This window comes from Octopus bimaculoides, chromosome 9 (assembly GCF_046866305.1).
Source record: "Octopus bimaculoides isolate indiv1 chromosome 9, ASM4686630v1, whole genome shotgun sequence".
Taxonomy (NCBI): Eukaryota; Metazoa; Mollusca; class Cephalopoda; order Octopoda; family Octopodidae; genus Octopus; species Octopus bimaculoides.
In genome coordinates, this window is record NC_142936.1 from 29,121,271 (window position 1) to 29,145,734 (window position 24,464).

Genomic DNA, 24,464 nt, shown 5'->3' on the forward strand with positions numbered 1-24,464 from the left:
CATATATATTCTTTGTATTATATATATATATATACATATATATATATATATATATATATATATATATATATATATATATATATATATATATGTATATATATGCCTTCTGTCCAGCATTCGCCATGATAGATCGCTAGCCACTACAGATTCCTTTTTTCTCTCTTTGTTTCTTTCTGTGTTCCTTTCTGTGGAAGAGCATAGGCTCAAAACGTTAAAGACTATTTCACTTTCCAAGCATTACACTAATACATCTGTTTGTTTTCTACATCACCTGTCTTCGTCTTTTTTTTTTTTTTTGTGAATTCTCCCTATATATATATATATATATATATATATATTGTGGCTTTGTGTCTGTGTTTGTCCCCCACCAACACTTGATAAGCAGTGTTGGTGTGTTTACATTCACATAACTTAACAGTTCAATAAAAGAGGCCAATAAAAAAAGTACCAAGTATAAAGAAAAAGAACTGATATCAATTTGTTCAATTAAATTTCTTCAAGGCGGTGCACCAGCATGGCCACAGTCTGATGACTGAAAAATATAAAAGAACCACTATATTCCTTAGTTAAACTTTCAGCTAAGAGAGGTAACTCTAGTTCACCTACCTCAGTAATGCTATGACATTGAAACCTTTCACAGTCGCTTTACCTGCTAGAAATACCAAATCAAATGCTTTTAAATCAGATCCCAATACCAGATTTTCAAGAACCAAATGAAAGGCAGATTTTCAATCCTAGGATCATCCTGATTCCAAAAAGGTATAATAAGTCTATGTAGAACAGAGGTGGGAAAATTTTTAGTGCAGCAAGCAAAAATTTTGAAAGAAAAAGGTTCACAGGCAAATCACAATTTCTAACTCTTATATCTGTGTAAATCTTGTATATATCTATGTATAATTCGATATACATTAATAAAGATAAGTTTAACACATTAAATTAATGCATTAACCTCTTCATTAACGCCACCACTGAATTTAGGACATTTATATTACTTATGAGGTATTCTATATTTTTCAGCTAGAGTGTAGTTGGGTCTCAAGCGGGTGGTATAAACCTAGCAATGGATGTTTTATAGTGAAAACAAAATTTCCATTCAAATGGCAATTACTGGATGATTTTCTGTTCAAGTCTAACCATTTTAAATCATAGTGGAAATGTGACCTATGGTACAAATAGGCATACGAATATTGTATAAATTTTATAATTGAAAAATTTACTATATTTTGTACATATGAGTATACCAGCCTGCAGGCGCAATAGAATGGGCTCTCAGGCACAATTGCACCCACAGGTGGAGGTTTCCCACCCCTGATGTAGAGCAAATGTAGACTGAGATACAGACAGAATTTCACGTTTATTAATATAAAATAACAAAGGCAGCTATACGCAATATAAAACCAAAATGGAAAAATTCAATTGTCATTAATTGTGACTGAGGGTGCTGGGTAGCACCTATATTGCTAGAAATAAGACTTAAAACCCTCAGAGCCACAAGAAAGTATATTTTCATATATTGACAGGGGAGATAACTTCCCTGTAAGCAAAGCTAGATCACTAAACTAGATTCACTTGAAAAATGACAAGCTCATCAGTAGCGACTACTCTATCACCAAATGGTTTGGCTAAATCTGGACTGTCAGTACATATATTTAGCATATAAGTTTATGGCTGATTTAGCGAAATGCTAATGCGAAAATTATAAAATCATATTGCTGCTATTCCAGTCAATGCAAAATCTTTAACTTCATTCCATTGTAATTCTAATTCTCTCACTTTCTCTCAACTATATTTAACACCTCTGACTGCCATCCACTCCCTCTCCAGCTGTCATTTTAGTCTCCCTCCACCAGCATGACCCTGAACAAAAACATTTTATTATATGTGGCATATATAAGGTGATAAGCTGACAGAATCGTTAGCAAACTAGGTAAAATGCTTAGCAGCATTTCATCAACCTTTTTCTGCATTCAAATTCCACCAAATTCTATTTTGCCTTTCATCCTTTTGGGGTTGATGACGTAAGTACCAGTTAAACAGTTAAACACTGAGATTGATGTAATCAATAATCCCCACCCACCAAATTTCAAGCTATAGAAGAAACAGTTACATGTGGCATATACATATATATATATATATATATATATATATATATATATATATATATATATATATAATCAATACATTTACAAAAACTGAATTACAAAAAATAGGTCAAACCTTGACTTTGGTCTCATTTCATTAAATGTTCCTGCAGCATAAACATGATTGGTTCCAAACTCCGAAATGGTCTTGCAAAAATAAAATATATATTATCATTAGTAGGTAGGTAAATCAATAGATAGATTTACAGATGGATGGATAAACTTGGATGGGTGGATGGACAGGTAGACAAAAAGATAAATAGTCAAACAGGCATAGACACAGGCAGGCAAATCAGAAACTTACTTAACAAACAACTGTGAACTGAACTGTGTTGGATAAATTATTATTGTTAAACTATGTTCTGAGGATTTCAGTTTAAAATCCCATCCATTTATTATCACACCACTGACCAGATAACAAGATACTCTTACTGTTTGGAGATACAGTATATGTGTTTCCATGTACCTAGTGGTTCAAAATAGGTTTTAGTTTTTAATGTAGTGTGCTTCGGCAATCTGAAGAGTTACTGTGTCTTTTTTTCCACTAGAATCTGCATTAGGTGATTTGGCTTTGTCAAAATGCTCTGAGATCCTGGAATGAAATCATAATTTGGCAGATTTTATCTTACTTCACAAGTAAAACTAAGTTTATAAACAACACTGGTTTCCAAACATATTGAGTGAATGCTGCCAGGATTCTCAAATCTGATTGGATAGCATTTAAAGTATGCTTTTTGTGTGCTACTGTTTTTGTGGGCTGGTATAGTTTAAGGTATAACCTTGTCTTGTGATTCTAATAGGAAGCCCTGACCTCTTAATACAGTTTCCAAAATGATTTTCAATCATTTCCCAATAGTATGGTAGACTGACATAACCCCTGTTTCTCAAGTTTTACTTTCTATCTTTATGTTTCTTCCCCTCCTTTTTCTTTCTTCAACACATTTATTCTTTCTTTCTGTCTCTTTTCCCTTATTTACCACAGAGGCCAAGCATAAAAAGAGGACAGGAGGACGTTGTGGCACATGTGCTGGAAGGTCCTATTTTTTGATGAGAAAGTGGTGTTGGTGACAATAATAATAATAATAATAATTATTATTATTATTATTATTATTATTATTATTATTATTATTATTACTATTATTATTATTATTATTATAGGAATAATAATAATAATAATAATAATAATAATAATAACAACAACAACAACAATAGAAACAATAATATTATTCAAATCAATAATAATAATAATAATAATAATAATAATAATAATAATAATTGCAATAGAAACAACAATATCATTAATAGTATCAACAATAGCCACAGCACCAATAATGTAATATCTGACACTACCCATAATATAACCAGCTATATAGGACCTGTGATTGTAGAATTAGCAAGAATTGCATATTCAACAATAATTGCATTAGAAAGGAAGTAGTGTATCAATGTGTAGTAAGTACACAATCAGGTATATACAACTATGTATATATTACACACACAAATATATACACATCCATATACATGTACACATAAACATACTCACACATGTATGTATATATACATATACATACCTACACCTATACATACATACACATATGTATACATGTACATATAATATAATAATAATACTAGTAATATTACTACGACTATTGTTATTATGATATGAATAAGGAGGGGCACTAGTGCCAGTGGGTGTTAAATAATAAGTGCTAGTGGTATTTAGAAAAAGTATGCTTAGCTTTATGCAGGTAGGTAACATTTCTCTCCTTAAGAGATTTAACAAGTGGAAGGCTGGCTTTAATTATAAAGAAAATTTCATTTACATATAACATACATTTTCTATTTTTTGTACTATACACTGGTTCTGTGGTTAAAATCTTCCAATGTAGGTATAATCAATTCCTTTACCCTTAAGTTCCCATATGTAGTTGCTAAAATCCCATTGAATTTCTCCTATTTCTGTTTCTAAAGGTGTACCTATGTTAATTAAGCCTATGTTTCATATTATTCTGGGTTGCTCCATTCTGACAAAAATGAATCCCCTGCCCAGTTCCTATATTACATTTAACAATATAGCTGATTCCCCTGATAGATAGATATATGTTTCACTTTTTATTTTTATTTTTATACATTTGCAATAATTTATTTTTTCTTATGCTGTCCCTTAAGATCATATCCCCTTAGTCATATTGCTTTAGTTATTGCACTCACTCACATACTCATTTATTTTTTTACTTGTTTTAATTTAATTTAATTTAATCTAGTTTGAATGTTATTTTCCTCTTCTACTCACCCATAGTGGCCATGGTTTTTTTTCATTAATTTATTTATTTACTTATTTATTTATTTATCTGATTTGTTTTTGTGTTATCTGTTACCATCAATGAACCGGAACCGCGTCATAGTTTTTAAAAAAATAGCTGACCAATTAGGTTGCAGGACTGACCAAAACATCTACCCCACTGCACAAAAGGATTCAGGGACTTGTTATCTAGGTGCTTGTTAGTTGGTGGTGCTTTTCTGGATTTAAATATATGCTTGATAAGTTCCAATATTTCAGTTTTATCAGTGCTATAGTTATTGTGATCGTTACAGGTGCCTGAATCCAACTGGGTAAGTTTCCTTTCTTGGGGATATACTTTTCATTGAATTCTATGAATGAATTCATTTATTCTAAAAATTAGTTGTTTGAGATATGAGTCTTTAGGTGGGATAGATAGATATACGAGTCCTTAGGTGAGATAGATAGATATATGCTTTACATTTTTATTTTTATTTTTATACATTTGCAATGATTTATTTTCTTATGCTGTCCCTTAAGATCATATCCCCTTAGTCATATTGCTTTAGTTATTGCACTCACTCACATACTCATTTATTTTTTACTTGTTTTAATTTAATTTAATTTAATCTAGTTTGAATGTTATTTTCTCTTCTACTTGCCCATAGTGGCCATGGTTTTTTATTCATTAATTAATTTATTTATTTATTTATTTAACTGATTTGTTTTTGTGTTATCTGTTAACCACCAATGAACCAGAACCGTGTCATAGTTTTCAAAAAAATAGCTGACCAATTAGGTTGCAGGATTGACCAAAACATCTACCCCACTGCACAAAAGGATTCAGGGACTTGTTGATCGAAAAAATAATGAACACTGTACTTTGGTCACCACCTGGTGCCATACTCTCTTTAATACCAGCTGGTATCATACATATAAACTTCCACCACCGAAACACAGACCATACTTTCAAACCCACCACTGTAAACATAACGTGTATTTATATGTAAACAAAATAAGAACCACTGCCTAAATTCATTCTTCCTAAAAAATTCCTCCTTAGAAAAACTGTATCCACCTATCCACCACTGGACAAAATAACATGAATCTTGGAAGGCAACACTTGAAGTCTATGACTTATTTCCCCTTCCTATACCTAATCCATTTTACTAAATTTTACTCCTCTTACACTCTAACTTTTGCTCCTATTCTTCTTATGCTCTCTTCAATAAGAAAAATACACTTTACCTATTGGTAACTGACTCTTGTATGTATTGGCTCTCCTAACCATTGAGACCCTCTGAAGAAGCCAAGAGGCACACTCAACATCCAAACTCTATCTACCCATCCCTACAGAACACTGAAGAGATGGAGGTAGCATAGAGGATATCGTGACCTCTTGGCAGAAATGGCTGTAAGGAATTGATCGTTTAATCTTTTAATCTTTTACTCTTTTATGTATTACTAGTACATATTTGTGTAACACACAGTCTTTGCATGTGCATGTATTCTTACAATACTTTCTTATGTTTTAGAATAAATAGACATAATAGAATGTCTACCAGCTGATGTATGCCATTTTTGTATCCCTTCCATTTTCGTTTTTGCTGTGTATATATATATATATATATATATATATATATGTGTGTGTGTATATATATATATGTATATATATATATATGGGTGGATGTGTATATGTGCATATAAGTGAATGTGTAGGTTTGTATGGATAAGTTGGGTATGTATACAGGTGTGTGTGTATGTGTGTGTACATTCCCATAATTTTTCCCTACTTTTACATTTCTTTGCCTTTTCTCATAGATTACCGGTAGACATTTTGAATTTTCAGCCTCACAAATACAGGAACTGTAATAATAGCTGCACTTATGCCAAGCATAAGCAGTGATTTCCAAGCTAGAAACTTAAACTGCAATTTTGTTCATTGAATTACTGTTTAACAACTAAATCAAACTCTTCTACAAATTGTGTATTTTTTAATTGTTAAAATGAATCTATACCATATATATATATATATATATATATATATATATATATATATATATTGATCGATCGATTGATCAACAGACAGACAGACATAGTAATAGGGAAAGATTAACTGTTACTTCCATAAAATCAGACAAATGTATAACGTTTTAATTTGCAAAATTAACTTTACCTCTTCAATTAACATCTTCCCAATTGTATTAAACATGGGGTCTTGGAAGTCTATGATGTAAATACTGGAAAATAATTAGAAAAATGCATAAGTAAGTGTAAAACCATATCATCATCATCATCATCATCATCATCATCATCATTTAACATCTGTTCTCCATGCTGGCATGGGCTAGATGGCTTCACTGGAGCTGGTAAGCTGGGGAGCTGCACCAAGGCTCTAGTCATCTGTTTTGGCACAGTTTCTACAGCTGGATACCCTTCCTAATGCCAACCACTTTACAGAATGTATTGGGTGTCTTTTATGTGTCACTGGCACAAGTGGCTTTTATGGCTCAGTGGCACAGTGCCTTTTATGTATCACCAACACAAGTGCCTTTTATATGTCACTGGCATAGATGCCTTTTATGTGTCATTGGCACTGGCTACGATTTCACTTGGCTCTAACCAAACACTGATCTATCCCTAGCTTCCACATTGACCACTAGATAAGGGAGCAGGGAACCCTGTCAAAGGCTTTCTCCATATCAACAAAAGCCAAGTACTGAAGTTTATTTTTGGCAAAATTCTTCTCCTGCAGTTGCCTTACTAGGAAGATAGCACCAGTAGTGCTTCTCCTTGGCACAAAACCAAACTGCATTTCAACTAGGCTATCTCCCTTCCTAATTAGTTCAGCTATGACCCCCCACTGTAACTTCCTTCACCTGGTCCAACAATTTGATACCTCTGTAATTATTTCTGTCTTTACCTTTGTAGCTGTTGACTATAATGCTACTACACCAATCCTTAGGTATAACTCCCTTGTGGACAACCTAATTAATTATACAGGTAACTAGGCCATATCCTATTCCACTAGATATTTTAAGGATCTCAGCAGTGTTGCCTGATGGGGCAGCAGCTTTCCCTGTCTTCATATCCTTAATTGCTTTATCTACCAAGCTACTGCAGCCTTTCACGGTAGCACTTCTAAGCCTCTTTCTTTACAGAATCACTAACTGCAAGTGAACTATCATCCATGCAAACACACTTCTCTCCTATAACATCACAATTTTCAGTCACACAGTCTTACAATCTGGAACACCTCAAACCTCTGGACTTCATGCCACAGAACATCGGCAAATTTCTTCCTATCTGCTTCTCCTCTAGCTAAATAAATCTGTCTTCTAGCTTCCCTTCTAGATACCTGATATAGTTCCCTGCTACCACCACTCTTCCAGTCCTTCCAGACCCATTTCTTTGCTCTTGTATATAGATAGTACAATATGTTTGATGTGGCTCTGTGTTATGTTATCACAAGAGTTCAAACAGAGATGAAAGAATACAAGGTCTATACATTTATTACATAAAAATATATTTAATTCTTCTTTTGATGATAATACATAGAATCAAATTGTAGTAGCTAGCTGAACGAAGTAATCTTATGCAAGAAAGTGCAGAGATAGGAAATGTAAAACAACAGTAAAGTGGTGGCTGCCAGTCATATTTGCTATGAAGCATAGAGAAATAGATGGACATAGCAACAACGTGAATGGCTCCAAATCTAATCAACTAAGAAGCAAAAAGCTGGATTAGTAAGCTATTTTTATTAATAGAACACTAGACATTCTAGAAACTTCTGAAAGAAATGCCAAGCTTCTTGAATAATTAAGAATTAAGTTTCGTGATAATGATGTTTTGAGAAACTTAGAAAGGGAGGTTAATCTATGATCTTTCTTGCAAGGGAGACCATTCAACTATTTATCTACACTGTTACATTCTAATGGCTCTGCCCACTACTAAACTGTTCCATCACCATGTCACCTGAGGTCTGGATGGGACGTTGCACCAGCATATATAATAGAACGAAATATTATAAAGCTGATTCAGCCATCATCTTCTTTACCTTCTTGAGTCAAGTCCAGTTCAACCGAGACAACATATAAAAGATCCTTTGTTACTTTGATCCATTTTAATCATGGAATTTTTAAAAAACAAATTACTAAATAGAATTCTTCCCTTTTTTTTTACTCAGCACCATCAGAGAGTCAATATGCATTCTCTCAGGGATGTCAGAGATGTAACACATCTCTTACTCTCTTTTCTCTTTGCCTGGCAACCTTCACAGATTCCACTAACTACCAATGCCTAGCTGGTCAGCAATGACATGTCTCTTGCAAGCCTTTATAATCTATCTGCCTCCTTTCACATCACCTTAGTAAGTAGTAAACTGTCTGCAACAAAATATAGGAAATATTAAAATACCTACAAAACATGAGATAACTTCTGCTCCAGGATGTCACTCTAATCTACTTCATAAAAGTTGTTAAAGAAAGATTTTGTGAAAGAAGGGACAGACATAACCACTTTCACTTTTCCCCATAGAAAATAATAAAAACTTGTTGAATTATAATAATTTAATGAACTAAGAAAGAAAAATATAAGAAATCCCATTTCATCTTCTTACCCAGTATAAGGTGGTTTAAATCTACTCCAGTTTGGTGATTTTGTTACTGTTGTATTAGGATAGAGTCTAGAAATAAAACAAAAAGAATTACAATTGAAGTTACTAAAATATAATATATACATATACAGACACACTCATGCAACAATACACACATACACACACTCACATGTCAAGTTACACATGAGCACTACTGGTAAGATGTAACCCAGTACAACCAGTTGCATAGTCAGATCCTCAGTAACCAAAGAAGCAACTGCACCAACCCTGTTGCATGAGGAGGGGGATTTTTTAACCAACTGCAAGATGAAAATTAAAACCTGTTAAAAGGCAGATGAACTCAGTAGAGTCAATAACCATCTAATACATATATACAAAAACATGTATGTATTGGGTCATCTCATAAATAATGCAGTTTTTTCAATTGTATGAACTAAAAGTTGGAGGGGACAGGATAAACTACCTGCATCAACTTCCTATAAAAGCAGGTAGTAATTTTACTTTGTACTTATTCTTAGTGCAAGTTTTGAAGAGTGTAGTTCGATTTTAACAGTTAATTTTTCAAAGCTATAATGAAAGTGACAAAGGAGTATATTTGGTATATTTTGCTTTACGAGTTCAATAAAGGCAACAATGCAATGGAAAGTGCAAGGAATATTAATGCAGTATATGGGGATTAGACAATAAGCATAAGCCAGTGTCAACAGTGGTTCCAGAAATTCCAACTACAGCCTAGAAAATGAGCCTCGTCCCAGAAGATCTGTAGAGCTTGACGAGGATGTTCTGCAAACCCTGGAGCTTGCAGAGAAGATTGGATTTGGTCATTCAGCCATTCATTGACACCTGCATGCCATCAGAAAAGTCAGCAAATTGGGTCAGTGGGTCCCTCACAAACTTTCCAAGTCTAATCACGCACAGAGAGTGAATGGGGGTTCTTTTTTGCTGTTACATCTCGTGAATTAACCTTTTTTGGACTGAATAGTAACTGGTGACAAGAAATGGGTTCTCTATAGAAATGTCAAGCACCAAAGACAGTGGGTAGAGAAAGGAGAAACATTGGCACCCCAGGCTAAAGAAGGTCTTCACTCACATAAGGTGTTGTTATGTTTGGTGGGATCTGAGAGGTTTAGTCCACTGTGAACTTTTAAACCCAAACCAAATGATAACAAAGGAGATCTACTGCAAGCAGCTTGAGCAACTTAAGTCAGCACTAGAAGAAAAAACGACCATCTTTGGTTTCAAGACAAAAGGCGTTCTTCCATCAGGATAATGCTCAGCCACATACAGTAAGGGTGACATTCCAAAGGCTGGATCAGTTTAAATAAGAAATGATGCCCCACCCACCATATTCACCAGATATTGCCCCACCTGATTATCATTTTTTCTGCAGTCTTCAAAACCATGTGGACAAAAAAAATATGAATTCTGTAGACAAGGTCAGAACAATACTGGAGGAGTATTTTTTATCATGAACAAGTGAATTTTGGAAGAGGGTCCTTGCAAGTCTACCAGATAGATTATAGAAAATGAAGGAGAGTATATCAGGCTGGGTAAAAAGTAAGCAATGTTTTGAAACAGGAAATTCATCACAATATATTTCAACAATGCAGAAATTTTATTCATCAAATTAAGTACCATTACAATGAACACATTTTTGCCAATGAGGTACAAGTTTAATACAGTTCTATATTTTAGAGATGAGGAATTATGTACATTATTTACATTTGATGGATATTTGTCCTCATCTTGTTTGTTAACACAACGGTTCGACTGATATACCCTCCAGCCTTCATCAGGTGTTTTGGGGAAATTTCAAACTTAGGATCTCATTCTTAAGGTATTTTTCGATGTTATTATTATTATTATTATTATTATGGTCACTGCCTGGAATCGAACTCAGAATCTTGGGGTTAGTAGCATGCGCTCTTAGCCACTATGCCATATGCCCATGGGCAATTATGGAGTGAATTTTAGGGCTTATAAATCAAATATTCTCCTATCCTTCCTTAATACCGGTTCCCATATGCTGTTCATATCTGCACTTGGTCTGCTTAGAAGGTTGTTGTGTCCTAGCATATGAGCTGCTTCTTTTAGTTTTCGTATTTTCCAATGGTGTTCTCTGCCTATTATTTTAACTTCATCCCACAGAGGGAGGTGGTCTCCATTTTTCCATACATGATCAGCTATACCCAATTTATCAATATCTCCTCGTGTCACAGCTTTGCGATGTTCCTCTACTCTTATTTTGAGGGGGCAACATGTTTCACCTACCACAGCTGCATGGGATGGAGTACACACAGTTCTTAGTCATATTCTCTTCTATTGATAGTTTTACTCGAAGGAGATATTTGCGAAGTGTTGTATTACTTTTGAATACTGTCCTGAGTCCTGATGTCATATGGGCCACATATCTTTTGTATCTTTTGAGAGAGGCCTTTCATATAGGGTATTCAGACTGTGGACAGTTTATCGGTTTCATCCTCTCTTTTCTTCCTAATTGGAGTGGAGAGTATGCTTTTGGAGTAGTTGTTGCTTAATAGAGTGTTACTGAGCTAGATCATTTCTTCGTGGTGGGTATCACAATCGCTACTTATATTCATTGCTCAGTGTTTTAGGCACTAAGCAATCCCTCTCTTTACACTGTATGGATGGTGGGAGATGAAGTTGAGGTATCGTCCAGTGAAGGTCGGCTTGCGGTATACGGATGTCCTGAATCCATGCTTGGTGCGTGTTATTAATACGTCCAGGAATGCTAGTTGATTGTCTTTTTCTTTTTCCATTGTGAACTGTATGGATGGCTTCATTGAGTTCACATGATCTAACAGCACTTGGACATCTTCTTGGTGGGGCCAGAGTATGAAGGTGTCATCAACATATCGCAGCCATAGGGTTGGTTTTAGTGATGTTGATTCTAAAGCCAAATTCTCAAAGTATTCCATGTATATATTGGTGATAATGGAAAACCCATACCTAAACCCTCTTCTTGTCGATATATATTGGGGTCCATACTGAAGTAGGTAGTTTCTACACAGAAGGTCAACATTTCCATCAAGTTTCTTATTGGTAAACTAGTGCGTTCTTTTAGATGGGTGTCTGTCACTAGTTTTTCTTGAATCACCAATAGTGCTTCACCAGTTGGGACTTTGGTGAACAGATTTATCACATCCAGACTCACCATCTGGTTGGATTCAATGGGGGTATCGTTGATCAATTCTGTGAAGTGGGTGGAATTTTTCATGTATGATGTTGACTTTCCTGCTAATGGACTGATAATATCCACAAGGAAGCAGCTCAGTGGATGACAAGCTGAACCTTTACAGCTCATTATAGGTCTTAATGGAATACCATCCTTGTGAATGTTAGGAAGACCATACATGTGTGGTAGTTTTCTGTAGTGTTGAGTCAGTAGTCTGTACTTCTCTTAAATATAGAACTGTATTATGAATTGGTCAGGTTATGGAGAAGAAGCAATGAGCAAATTTCATATCTGTGCATTTTCTGATTTTCATTCAAATTGTGTGGTAACCATCTGCCGAGCATTTTTGATTTTCTGATTGCATGCAAATGGTTGCAGGCAGTTTTCTGACTAACTTGAAATTCTTTTTCCAGTCTTCAAGTGGTTTTACGTGGATCTTTCTCAGTGACAGTTTTTAATTGACCATCATCGATGACAGATGGGCATCTACTATGCTCACAATCTTTAAGGCTCAGGTCTCCACTGTGAAATTGTTTAAACTATTTTTGAGCTGACCACTCACTGGTCGTTTCCTCACCAAACATATCATTGATATCACAAGCAGTTTCAGCTGCTTTACATCCTTTTTGGAAGTTGAATAGTAAAGCTGCTCGAGTATCACGCTTTGACAGTTCCATTTCAGATGGTGAAAAAACATCAATGTTAATTTGTTGATGCATTTGGGCAAGTCTATGTCTGTATTATCAGACAATTGAAAAAAATCATCATCATCATCATCATCATCGTTTAACATCTGCCTTCCATGCTAGCATGGGTTGGACGATTTGACTGAGGACTGGTTTAACCAGATGGCTACACCAGGCTCCAATCTGATTTGGCAGAGTTTCTACAGCTGGATGCCCTTCCTAACGCCAACCACTTCGAGAGTGTAGTGGGTGCTTTTATGTGCCACCGGCACAAAGGCCAGTTAGGCGGTACTGGCAATGGCCATGCTCAAAATGGTGTATTTTATGTGCCACCTGCACAGGAGCCAGTCCAGCAGCACTGGCAATGATCTCGCTTGAATGTTTTTTCATGTGCCACTGGCACAAGTGCCAGGAAGGTAATGATCATGCTCAAATGGTGCTATTTACGTGCCACTGGCACGGAAGCCAGACAGCTGCTCTGGCAATGATCACACTCAGACGGTGCTCTTAGCACTCCACTGGTACAGTTGCCCCAACAGGTCTTTGCAAAGAAATGTTTTTAAAAAATTCAAAACTCTGAAAAAATCCAGTACAAATTCTTCATGGTTCAAAACGTTGCTTACTTTTTACTCAACCTGATATTTTAAATTAAAGAAGAACTTTGTTTATCTTAATTTTGAAAAATAAAAGAAGTATTAAAAAAGCTGATATATATATGGGATAACCTGATATGTGTGTGTGTTTATCGGTGTCATCATTATCATCATCATCATCATTTAATGTCCATTTTCCATGCTGGCATGGGTTGGACGATTTGACCAGAGCTGGTAAGGGCAGGTGTTGCACCAGGCTCCATTGACTGTTCTGGCATGGTTTCTATGGCTGGATACCCTTTCTTATACTAACCACTCCACAGAATGTACTGGATATGATTTTTATGTGGCATCAGCATCATTGCGTTTAATGTATCATGAGCACCAGTGCTTTGTATGTGACACCAGCACCATGCGTGTGCATGTATGTGTCTGCATGTTGCACACGCATGCATGCAAATGCATATCTCCTGTTTTTTATTGCTTGTTGCTAGTTTAAAGGGTTCAATTATTTAGAGAGTTGCATTCTCTCTTTTCTCTCTTTGTAATACAAGTTAAGATTCAAATTTCTTAGAGCTACTGTTAAGAAGCATCTTAACTACACAGCCAAGCATGTACCTATCACTTGCCCAGTAGGATGTGATTTGAGGGAGAATTGCTGGTTATTTCTAGCATATCACTAAACCACATAGATGTTCTCACATTAGCTTGAAAGTACCTCTGTTTTATATCCATGGAAATTAGTGTTAATGAAACTGATGAAAATATGGACTTACTTAGTGATGCTGGCTGGCATATGACCTCCAAACCCTGCCAAAATAGGGATCATGCCTAACTTTCTCATACGATCAAGAATGCGATGTTGCAGAGCCAGTTGGTCATTGATCCAGGTTTGTGGCAGTGGACCACCCCAACCTTGGATATTCCCCATACGAGACCTTAAAGTCAAAAGAAAAATTTCAAAATATTAAGTATTAAATTTAATATGTTTGAAAGAAAGCAAAACAGATGCATGTCTCAGAAATGATTTACTATTTCAATCGTGGTAAGTTTATATTTGCAGCAATACATATATCATCACCCTCATCATTTAATGTTCATATTGTACACTGAATTGGGTTGGACAGTTTGATAGGATCCAATGGGCCCAAGGATGGCATCATGCTCCAATTTTTGTTTTGGCATATTTTTACAGACAGATGAACTTTTTAATGCCCACTTTACAGCAATACTAGGTAACTTTTTCATGCTACCAGCACTAGTGAGGTTATCACACAGCTTTTACAAGACAACAATCCGATAGGGGTAGCTTTATGCAAGGATATGGGAAGTCAAAGCATGAAGAAAGGAGCCAGAGCAAAAGCAGAACAGAGAAGAGTTACAACTTTACTCACATTTTAGAAAAGAGGGGAGTGACTGGGTGGCATTGGAAAGATAAATATAGTGGTGATGAAGAGTCAACGTATGGGGTAGGTAGAAATGAGTGGGACAGAAGGAGCAGGTTTGTGGGACATTGCAAGAGAGTAGGGGGAGGGAGAGATGGTGAATGGGTGAAGAGGGTAAGTGACCACTGTAAAGATTGGTAAGACTGAAGAGGGAGATGTAGGGAATTGTGGATAACTAATGATGAATAAGTTATAGGAGAAAAGAGAGAAGTAGGAGGTGACTGACAGTGTAGAGTACCAGAACAGCAATGATGAGAAGGAAATGACATGTGGTTGGGTAGATTGCAGGAGTGCTGTGAGGGAAGAGAGAAACAAGCATATTGCATAAGAGTGAGAGACATATTTAGTGAAAGAGGGGATATAATTTGGTGGCTCAGTGAGGGGATTGATCAATGAAAGTGTAGGTGGAGAGACAGTAATAATGGATGCAGGATGGATAACAAACAAAATGGTTCTATGTAATAATAATATTTTGAATTATAATTAAATTAAAATTTAAGATGTACAAAATATAAATATATATAAAAAATATAAATGTACATAAAAATACATGGGTATATAAATGCATATAAAAATGTATGCGTAATTGAGTATAAATATTATGAAAGTCTAAAAATTAAAAAGCATCTATGTCAGTTAGGTTTTTAGCTAAAATTATTGCTTTATTTAATATAATAGGTAATATGGATGCATAATAATTGTTAATATCAAATTGTATAAATGATAGGCTAGTCTTATTAGGTAGTAAATGAAACCAAGAGATTACTTCTCCTGTATTGAACCATAAATTAGAATTAAGTTTTTTCTTTATTATAGGTATGATTCTATCTAAAATGTTCTTACTTATTCTTCCGAGGTCTGATTTAGTAGGACAAATTAGTCAATGGTAGGATTAATATTGAAATCTTGTTTATGGTCTTTTAGGTTAAAGTGTGGAGTGTTTGGAGTATATATTTCTGTGCGGTCTTTGATATCTAGTTCTTGCATAATTATGGAATGTTCATCGTTTAGTATATCTAATTGTGATGGGTTAGATATTTTATAAGATTTGCATAATCCATTATGTATAAAATCATTGTATTGTGTAGGAGTAATAGAATATAAATTCCCAGTTTTATCTGAGAATACATGTATATTAGGTGATTTTTTAATATTTTTTGTTATTTTATTTAGAATTGTTTGATATTTAGAATGAAATGATGAAAATTTTATGGATTTTATCAGTTCTAATATTTTGGTTTCAAAATCAATTAATAGTGGGTTTTGTGGAGGGTTTTTATAGGATTTGAGTCCGTAATTATTATTATTCTTTTGGTGTTTCTTATTTTCTTTGTTGTCATAAAAGAATGCCTTCCATCTCATTCTTTTGATTAGGTCATTTGTTTTCTGTAGTAATAATAATAAGTAAGTGTCATTAGATGGAATTGGTATATCTTTCAATGAAATTCCTAAATATTGTTTTTCCATGTTGGATAAATTCAATATTAAGTGCTCCTTATATATAGAGCCGAGTATAAATTTTATAAAGAATACTAGCAGAAATACCCGGCGTTGCCCGGGTTAAAGAGAATAATGAAATCTAAAAACGCCATCTAGACTACGCATCATCTTTATATATAGAGATGTATATACACACACGCACCCAAACACACGTATATATATGTATATCAATATAAATATATGAAAGTCAATGAAGTTTCGTAAAAGAAGGTGATCATGTACATACTTTCTTGCTGTTGTGATTATAATACCACATTGTAAACTATGTTCCTTGTTTTCCTTGTGGAGCATATACAAATAGGTTTTTTGTTGCTGCCCACTCTTGAGCAGCCAACATACAGTTGTCCATGTGAGAAGCAGGGCTCTTCCAAGAGAAGACCAGCTACAGACAGTGTTTGACCCTGATATTTGTTTATGGACATGGCAAAAGTCACACGAAGGGGGAATTGTAGTCTTCTGAATGTAAAAGGAATGTCTGCTCCTGATGGAGTAAGAGGAATTCTTGGAATAAAGACGTCATCCCCTTTTGCACATCCAGAAAGAATGGTAGCCTCGATAACGTGTGACATCATTTTCTAAATAATGCTCATCTGTTATGTTCGGGTTAAAATTTCATCAACATCAAAAATATATGAATTTTCATGGGAGTTATGGTCGTTATGCAAAGAATATAATTTCCAAATTTCATAAAGATCCATTCAGTACTTTTGACGTAGTTTTGGATAAGAAAACAAATGACTAATGTGTGTGTTTGTGTGCATGTGTATGTGTGTGTGATGGGTGTATATATGTATAGATATCTGTATGCATGTATATATGTATATATGTGTACATATTACATGTACATCTATATATATATATATATATATATACATCTACACATATGTATACATCTACATGTATGTATAGATCTATATATATATACATATACGTGTACATCTATATGTATACATATACATCTCTCTCTTTCTCTCTCTCTTTCTCTCTTTCTCTCTGAAAGTATCTGTCATTACAGTATCGAAATGGTGTACATATACATGTATATGTATACATATACATCTCTCTCTCTCTCTCTTTCTGTCTCTCTCTTTCTCTCTCTGTGAAAATATCTGTCACTACAGTATCGAAATGTGATTGTTTCAGTTAGTGGAATAGTTTCATTTTTAAAGTGAAAGTATTTGACATGAGTGTTTTTGTTTCACTTTTGACACGTAATACTTAAATAGTGGAGGAGATATTATGTTGCCGTGTGCTCGAACTCTGCAAGAAGTTAATAATTTTTTTTTTACTAAAACACAACTGGAACCCTAAGTAAGGCATGTGTAAAATTTGAATGAAATTGGTTGCGTAGTTCTAGAGTTTTAGGGATTCACACAGACAGACAGACAGACAGACAGACAGACAGACACACATTCTCATTTTTATATATATAGATTCAAAAGGAATATTTTATTGAGCTTATATTAAGTGCTCTATTACTTTGAGCAAATAGATATATATATGTTTTTATATCATTAATAAATTTATAAAATTATTAATAATATTCACAGGAAATCAATAGTGGCTATTAACTTCAGAAAACTGAACACCAGATTGAATGTTTCGACCAAACTGGGTCTACCTTTAATGGAACACATTTATCAAATGCAGATAAGGGTGATATTTCAGTACCTCTTCTAAGTAATAACAATAACATTAGCAATAAATAAAACTTCTTAGACCTCTATACCTAATAGAATATGTAACTGTAGAAATCATGACAAATACTCCCAAGATAACCAATGTTTAAGGAAGAATCTAATATATAAGAGCTTCATTAAAACACCCAAGAGCATCCATTATTACATAAGTGCTACCACTTTGAAATTTTCAAGACCTGATTACATGACCACATTCATTCTTTTAAATATAAAAGAAAAGAAAACTGCACTTCGTTGGCCAAGTTCATCTCAAAGGGAGGAATACAGATTACTCTATTTCATGATTTAATAAGGATAGTGCTATTCCTTACAGAGAGTGCAGTGGGAACTTTAATTTGTGTTTGGTGGAGGCATGGAAATTCACTTGTAAATCCAACTTAACTAACAAACATAATAAATTATCAATTCACTGTTCTCTCTTACTTAATAAAATATTCTTAAAATTTCCACACAAAAATCTCACAGAATTAACTTATCTAGGAATAAATAAGATTAATGCCAACGTTATCATATGGATTCTACCTCTTCCTTCTTAAATCATTTATAATGTAGTATACCAAGTACACTTCTCCTAATTTGTAATTTTTAATCTAACCTACCACTATTGTACCTAACTTCATTCAGTTTAATTTTATTCAATTAAATTTACTGCAAATGCAGTAAACCTAATACTTATCAAAGGAATTAGAGAGGTGAATAATTATCTTATAAATTTTACATACATTTATTTTACACCCAATTAACCTTCTCCATTCTCTCTTCTAATTTCTTTAAATTATCACCCTTCCACAGATTGGCCAGCAAATATGTGTTACATGGCAATAATTTTTCCAGTGCTTTAATCTCACAAACCAGCAGATTCCTATACTCAATGACAACTTGACCTCCCTGGACAGTGAATTTGGTAACTAAATCAAAAAGGATAATTTGTTATGCCTGCTATCTACAATCCTAATTCCTTGAGTACTCTTGTAGGAGAAACTGAAAATCTACCATAATAACTTCAAGCACTAAAGAGAATGGTTAAGAAGTAACTGCTCAAGGGGCCATGTGATATACAAAGTAGTTTGCAGCAAATGTGGGACATCCTACATAGGAAGCACCACCAGGAAATTGCACATGGACACTTCAATAAAGAAACACCTTAAAAAGTACCAAACCTAGAATTTTAAAGTTTCTATCAGGGCAAACCAATGCAACAAGGGCAATCTCAGAATCATGAAGGTCCTCCTTATAAATAAACTGTGACAAACCATTAACAACAGGAAGGAACTACATGAAGCTGACTTGCCCTGAAGAAGGGCTCCTTACCACAAAATATAGAAATACAAAGTATAACTACAACTTTGTTGTTTTCTTTTTCTTTTGTAGTTTACATTGTACCTTCTCACATTGTTCCAGCCTTGCACAACAAATCTCTTTAAAATAATAATAATAATAATAATTACAATTATAATTAACAATAATCCTGTATGAACAGATTAGGAACCAATGTACATCTTATATTTGATATTCTCCATGTTACTGGGCAGCAATTTTTAGCATGGACGGTTTGGCTATTTTGGGGGATGTGAAGGATAATGGCAGTTTGGGGATCAAAACTAACTCCAAGAACTCACCAGGCAAGGAAAGCTGGGCCTCCTAAGAAACCATCAATATCAGCTTGTGAGAATCCCAACTTTATCAACACCTGGAAGATAAATAAGAATTTACTATTAGTGTGTCACAAACAGAGATGAGTATTTAACTTAAGTAGAAGAACACAAATATTTAGGAAAAAGAACAATCAATTCCAGTATTATATGAATGGTGAGACAAAGGTAGAAAGAGTGAGACAGAGATAGATAGACAGACATACACACATACATAGACACACACAGAAACAGACACACATACACACACACACACACACAGATCATTAGAGATTGTGAAACATTTACACACATTTGAAAGTTTTAGTTTTCAGTGTTATCTGTGAGTAGAGACAATGAGAACAAATCTGTTATTATGGTTGGTGTTGCTTAGCCCCAAGTCAGCTATGATCAAGCAGACCTATGACCAAAAGTATTCTGAAACAATGACCATCCTATCCAAACTATAATACTTCTTTTACCACTAATAATAAAACTTCAACTACATTATCCAATATGTCCAACTTTAGATCGTAAGGTATAATTGAGGAAGACTTAGTTGTTATTTCTAGTAACCTAAATGACCTAGTAGAGGCATCCTCATTGTCTGAAGGAACAATTTTATTTCCTTGATATATGTAGGAGTTACGTCTTTGTATTATCAGAAGTGACTACTATCATGTTTCCATTGAATAATTTTCTCAAGTGACTGTTCATGGACCCAAAGTATATCTAATGAGAAGTATTTAGGTCCCATATCGATCATGCTTACCTGTTGAAAATTGAAGATGAGTGAAGGTGGTACTACCTTTATTATCTCCCCTTCTTCCTAGCTTTTCTGTGTAACCACCTTTGTCCAGCTAGCTGCCATGATTGACCACTAGCCCCTAAAGCTTTTCTTTTTATTTTCTCTCTGTTTATTTTCTCATGTTCCTTTCTGTTGAAGAATATAGGCTCAAAACGTAAAAGACTTTCTCACCTTCCCGAGCATTAAATTAATACACCAGTTTGTTGTTTATACACCTGTCTTCATCTTTTGTTTTTCTGTAAATTCCAACTATATATATACATACATGCATGTATGTATGAGTGTGCATATGTTTGTGTCTCCTTGTCTTGTATTATGTGACAATAATATATAAATATATAAATCTGTCGGTCAGTCTATTTGTATATATATTCTCTTTCCCTTTTTAATTTAGAGTAAATTTCGACTGGCCACTGACTTCTTAGCAAGTTCAGAGAAGGAAAGTATTTTCATTTAACTGTTAAATCTTAAAAAGGTCTTGCAGATTTTTATAATTCCAGATATCATGATCATTTGCAGTGTATAAAGTAAGGATTTACATTCTCTCCTCAAGATTTCAAGTTCAGCCATACTTTGTTCCAGACAGGTTGGTATGTATCCTGTTGTTCCAATAATAATGCTCCTTATCAACGGCCCATAGATGTCCTCTTTCCCTTGTATTTTCTAACAACATTTATGTCCAGAAGGAAGCTGATTTCCACAACAGAACATATCTTTTCTTTTTGGTCCCACACAATGATATTTGGCTGGTTATATTTTAACTTGTTTGAATTTTAAAGTTCCACCAGTGTTCTTTTGACCCATCAGTCTCAATATGATTAACCTCATTTCTAAGTATTTTCAGTTTTTGTTATCCTGTTCCACACTGTTCTGGTCACTATATCATGCTTCATGAGAAGATAATATCAGGAAGATTTTCTCTTACAGTTGGCAATAGTGTGGTTGATGTCTTCAATCTTGGTCTTGAACAGCCTGAATTTGTTTTCTGTCAACATTTTCTGCCTTTTATGCTGTAGGTACTTGGTGGAGATCTCTTGTTCTTGGATTGCCTGCCTGCATGCATGCATGTATGTATGTATGTATGAATGTATACATGCATGAAGAATTTAACATGCATGCATGCACACATACATACATGAAGAAGCTAACATGCATGCATGCATGTATGTATGAGTGTGCATATGTTTGTGTCTCCTTGTCTTGTATTATGTGACAATAATATATGAGTATTGTTGCCATACATGGAGATACATGACTTAGTGTTAAGAGTGTTGCACTCATGATCATAAGATTGTGGTTTCAATTCTTGAACAAAACACTTCATTTCACATTGCTCTGGTCCACTTAGCTGGCAAAAGTAAGTAATCTTGTGATGGACTGGCCACAAAAACCAAAAAATCAACCTTATGAGCTTATGACTCGGAAAAGACACATTTTGGGGTGGGGTGGGGATTACCGTCATACATTCCTTTCCAATATTCTAGAAAAACATGTCTGGCCATGGGGAAATATTACCTAGATAGAAAACAGGTAAAAGTTGGAAACAAGAAGGGCATCTGACCATAGAAAACTTCATCAAATAACTTCATCCAACCCATGCAAGTGAAAAGTGAATGTTAACCCCATGACATCTTTGACATAAACTTACGTGAACTGTGTACTTGCTTTAAATCAGATGGTATAAATATACACAGTCATATCTACCCCGGTTTTTGTACAGGGTGACATAAATATCCACTATCACTCATAGAGTTGCTAATAGAGGCCACTGTGCAAATTTCAAGAAATTTAGTAAGTTTGTTTGATTCTTCATGTAAATATTTCCAACTTGGTTTAAGGCTTCATTACCATAATAGAATAAAATATGCTGTTTTGGTGGTTACACCACCATTTTCACTCTCGCTTCCTTTCAAATTCATACATGTTCAGCTTATTCTTCTGGTTCTTCACAGAATTTAAGGTTGTTGTCATGTCCAGAGACACCAGTTTTGTTGAATTTATGGTCATTGCATTCATCTTTACATCCAGCTACACTAGCTTTGTGTTCGTTTTCACATCCAGCTACGCCAGCATTTACACCAAGTTCATCACATCCATATATGCCTGCTTTGTTGATTTATGGGCCTTATCAAATTTGTCGACACATCTATCTATGCCAAACTTCTCCACTGCAACATCACATGGTGAGTCCTCAGTAGTTGATTTGGGTTCAGACAATTCAAACCCCAAGAGTGATTATTTGCCCAGTAGATTGGGTGATTCCAGTTCCGGTAAAAATTATAAGTATCTTTTACATCAAAGGAGCAGAAGGGTAGCAGTCCATGGCCGTGGCCAATAGAACGTGATCTGATGAGCAATGGACAATTTTCTACAAAGGTACAGTTTTTCTAGTATCCCTGGTATAAAAGCAGACCCTTGAAATCACAGTTCACCACATGATGCTGAATAGTTTCCAACTACAGGTGACAAACTGAAAGTTTTCCTTCCATTATTCATCCTCATGATTATTGTGTAGAAACAGACACATGCTTCATATTGGAGTAGAGATCCTACAACAGCAATGTCTTTCTTTGTGGAGACAATGCCTTATGATCAGTTATCAGCACTACTGAAAAACCTTCATTTCAACTCCAGTGACAACAACAAGGATAGGCTTACAAAATTTCAGAACTGTTTATATATATATATATATATATATATATATATGCCCACACAAAACATTTCTATTAATGAAAGTCTTCATCAAGAGACATGGACATTTTCACACTTCAATTCTGCCTGCTGAAAAATGAAGAATGCATCAAAACAAAGTGCTGTGCATGCAGCACACAATTGCTGCAAGGAGACAAGATATATATATATATATATATATATATATATATATATATATATATATATATATATATATATGTACAGACTGTCATGGCCCATTATGTATTACACCCTGTTTTCAGATTTACCATACCAATGTAAATTTTTTATGTTTTTTAAACCAATATACACTATTTGTCTGACTTACACTGTTGGGTGATCTTATTCCCACAGTAATACTGCTGGAACATTCAGCCTAGTGATAACAGTTTATATAAATAAACAGTGCTTCTTTTAAAGTGGTTAATGTAAATATATGCTGGACCATTGTCATGCACTGTGCAGCTGAGACAAGTACCACTGGTGGGGCCTGGTTGCCTGATAAACAACCATTGTCATGGTTAAAAAAAAACAATGATGATGATGAGATGTCTTTTTTTTCTTTTAGAAGAAAAGACAGTTAAAAGGAAAACAAGAATAAAGTAGCTCAGTATTGGTCTTACTCTTTGAAAGATAGCTTCTTGTCCAGTGAAAGCAAGAGGGAAGTTAATGCCATGCAAAGCCATCCAATCAATGTGAGTTTCCCATTGTGTCCAGTTGAACCAAGCAAAAGAGTAACTGACTGTGCAGACATTTTGATAATAGCGAAACCTGAAAAATCAGTTTAAACAAAGGAAACTTGAAGCCAAGATTGAAATTGTTTTTTATTAAAATTTGATAATTCTAAATCTCCTGTATCATATTTTTGGTCATGGCCATATATAGATAATAAACACAGAAGTTGATGGTGGAGACAGCAGAAGGAAAAGAGGGGTGAGTTGTGTGAAGAAGAAGAAGAAGAAGAAGAAGAAGAAGAAGAAGAAGAAGAAGAAGAAGAAGAAGAAGAAGAAGAACAGGAGGAGGGGGGTAGGAATAGGGAGGGAGAAGAGTAGCTGGAAGAGGAGGGGCAGGGGAGGAGTGTGGAGGAGGAGTTCATGATGATCCTCATCCTCGTCATCACCACAACCATTATCATCCTCATCACTACCACTACTATCATTATCATTAATATCATTTT

At 34.6% G+C, this 24,464-nt stretch overlaps 1 protein-coding gene across 3 annotated transcripts in view; it reads right to left on the bottom strand.

The window, feature by feature from the left end:
- LOC106880424 (alpha-N-acetylglucosaminidase) overlaps positions 1-24,464 on the bottom strand; it is a 132,747-nt gene that overhangs the window by 76,175 nt on the left and 32,108 nt on the right. For all 3 annotated transcript variants that reach the window (XM_089358120.1, XM_089358121.1, XM_089358119.1), the window contains exons 5-10: positions 23,911-24,058; positions 19,777-19,847; positions 14,289-14,450; positions 9,041-9,106; positions 6,599-6,662; positions 2,218-2,288 (exon numbers count right to left, since the gene is read on the bottom strand). In XM_089358120.1, the coding sequence (XP_089214246.1) occupies positions 2,218-2,288; positions 6,599-6,662; positions 9,041-9,106; positions 14,289-14,450; positions 19,777-19,847; positions 23,911-24,058 (582 nt within the window). The remainder of the gene's footprint in view (positions 1-2,217; positions 2,289-6,598; positions 6,663-9,040; positions 9,107-14,288; positions 14,451-19,776; positions 19,848-23,910; positions 24,059-24,464) is intronic.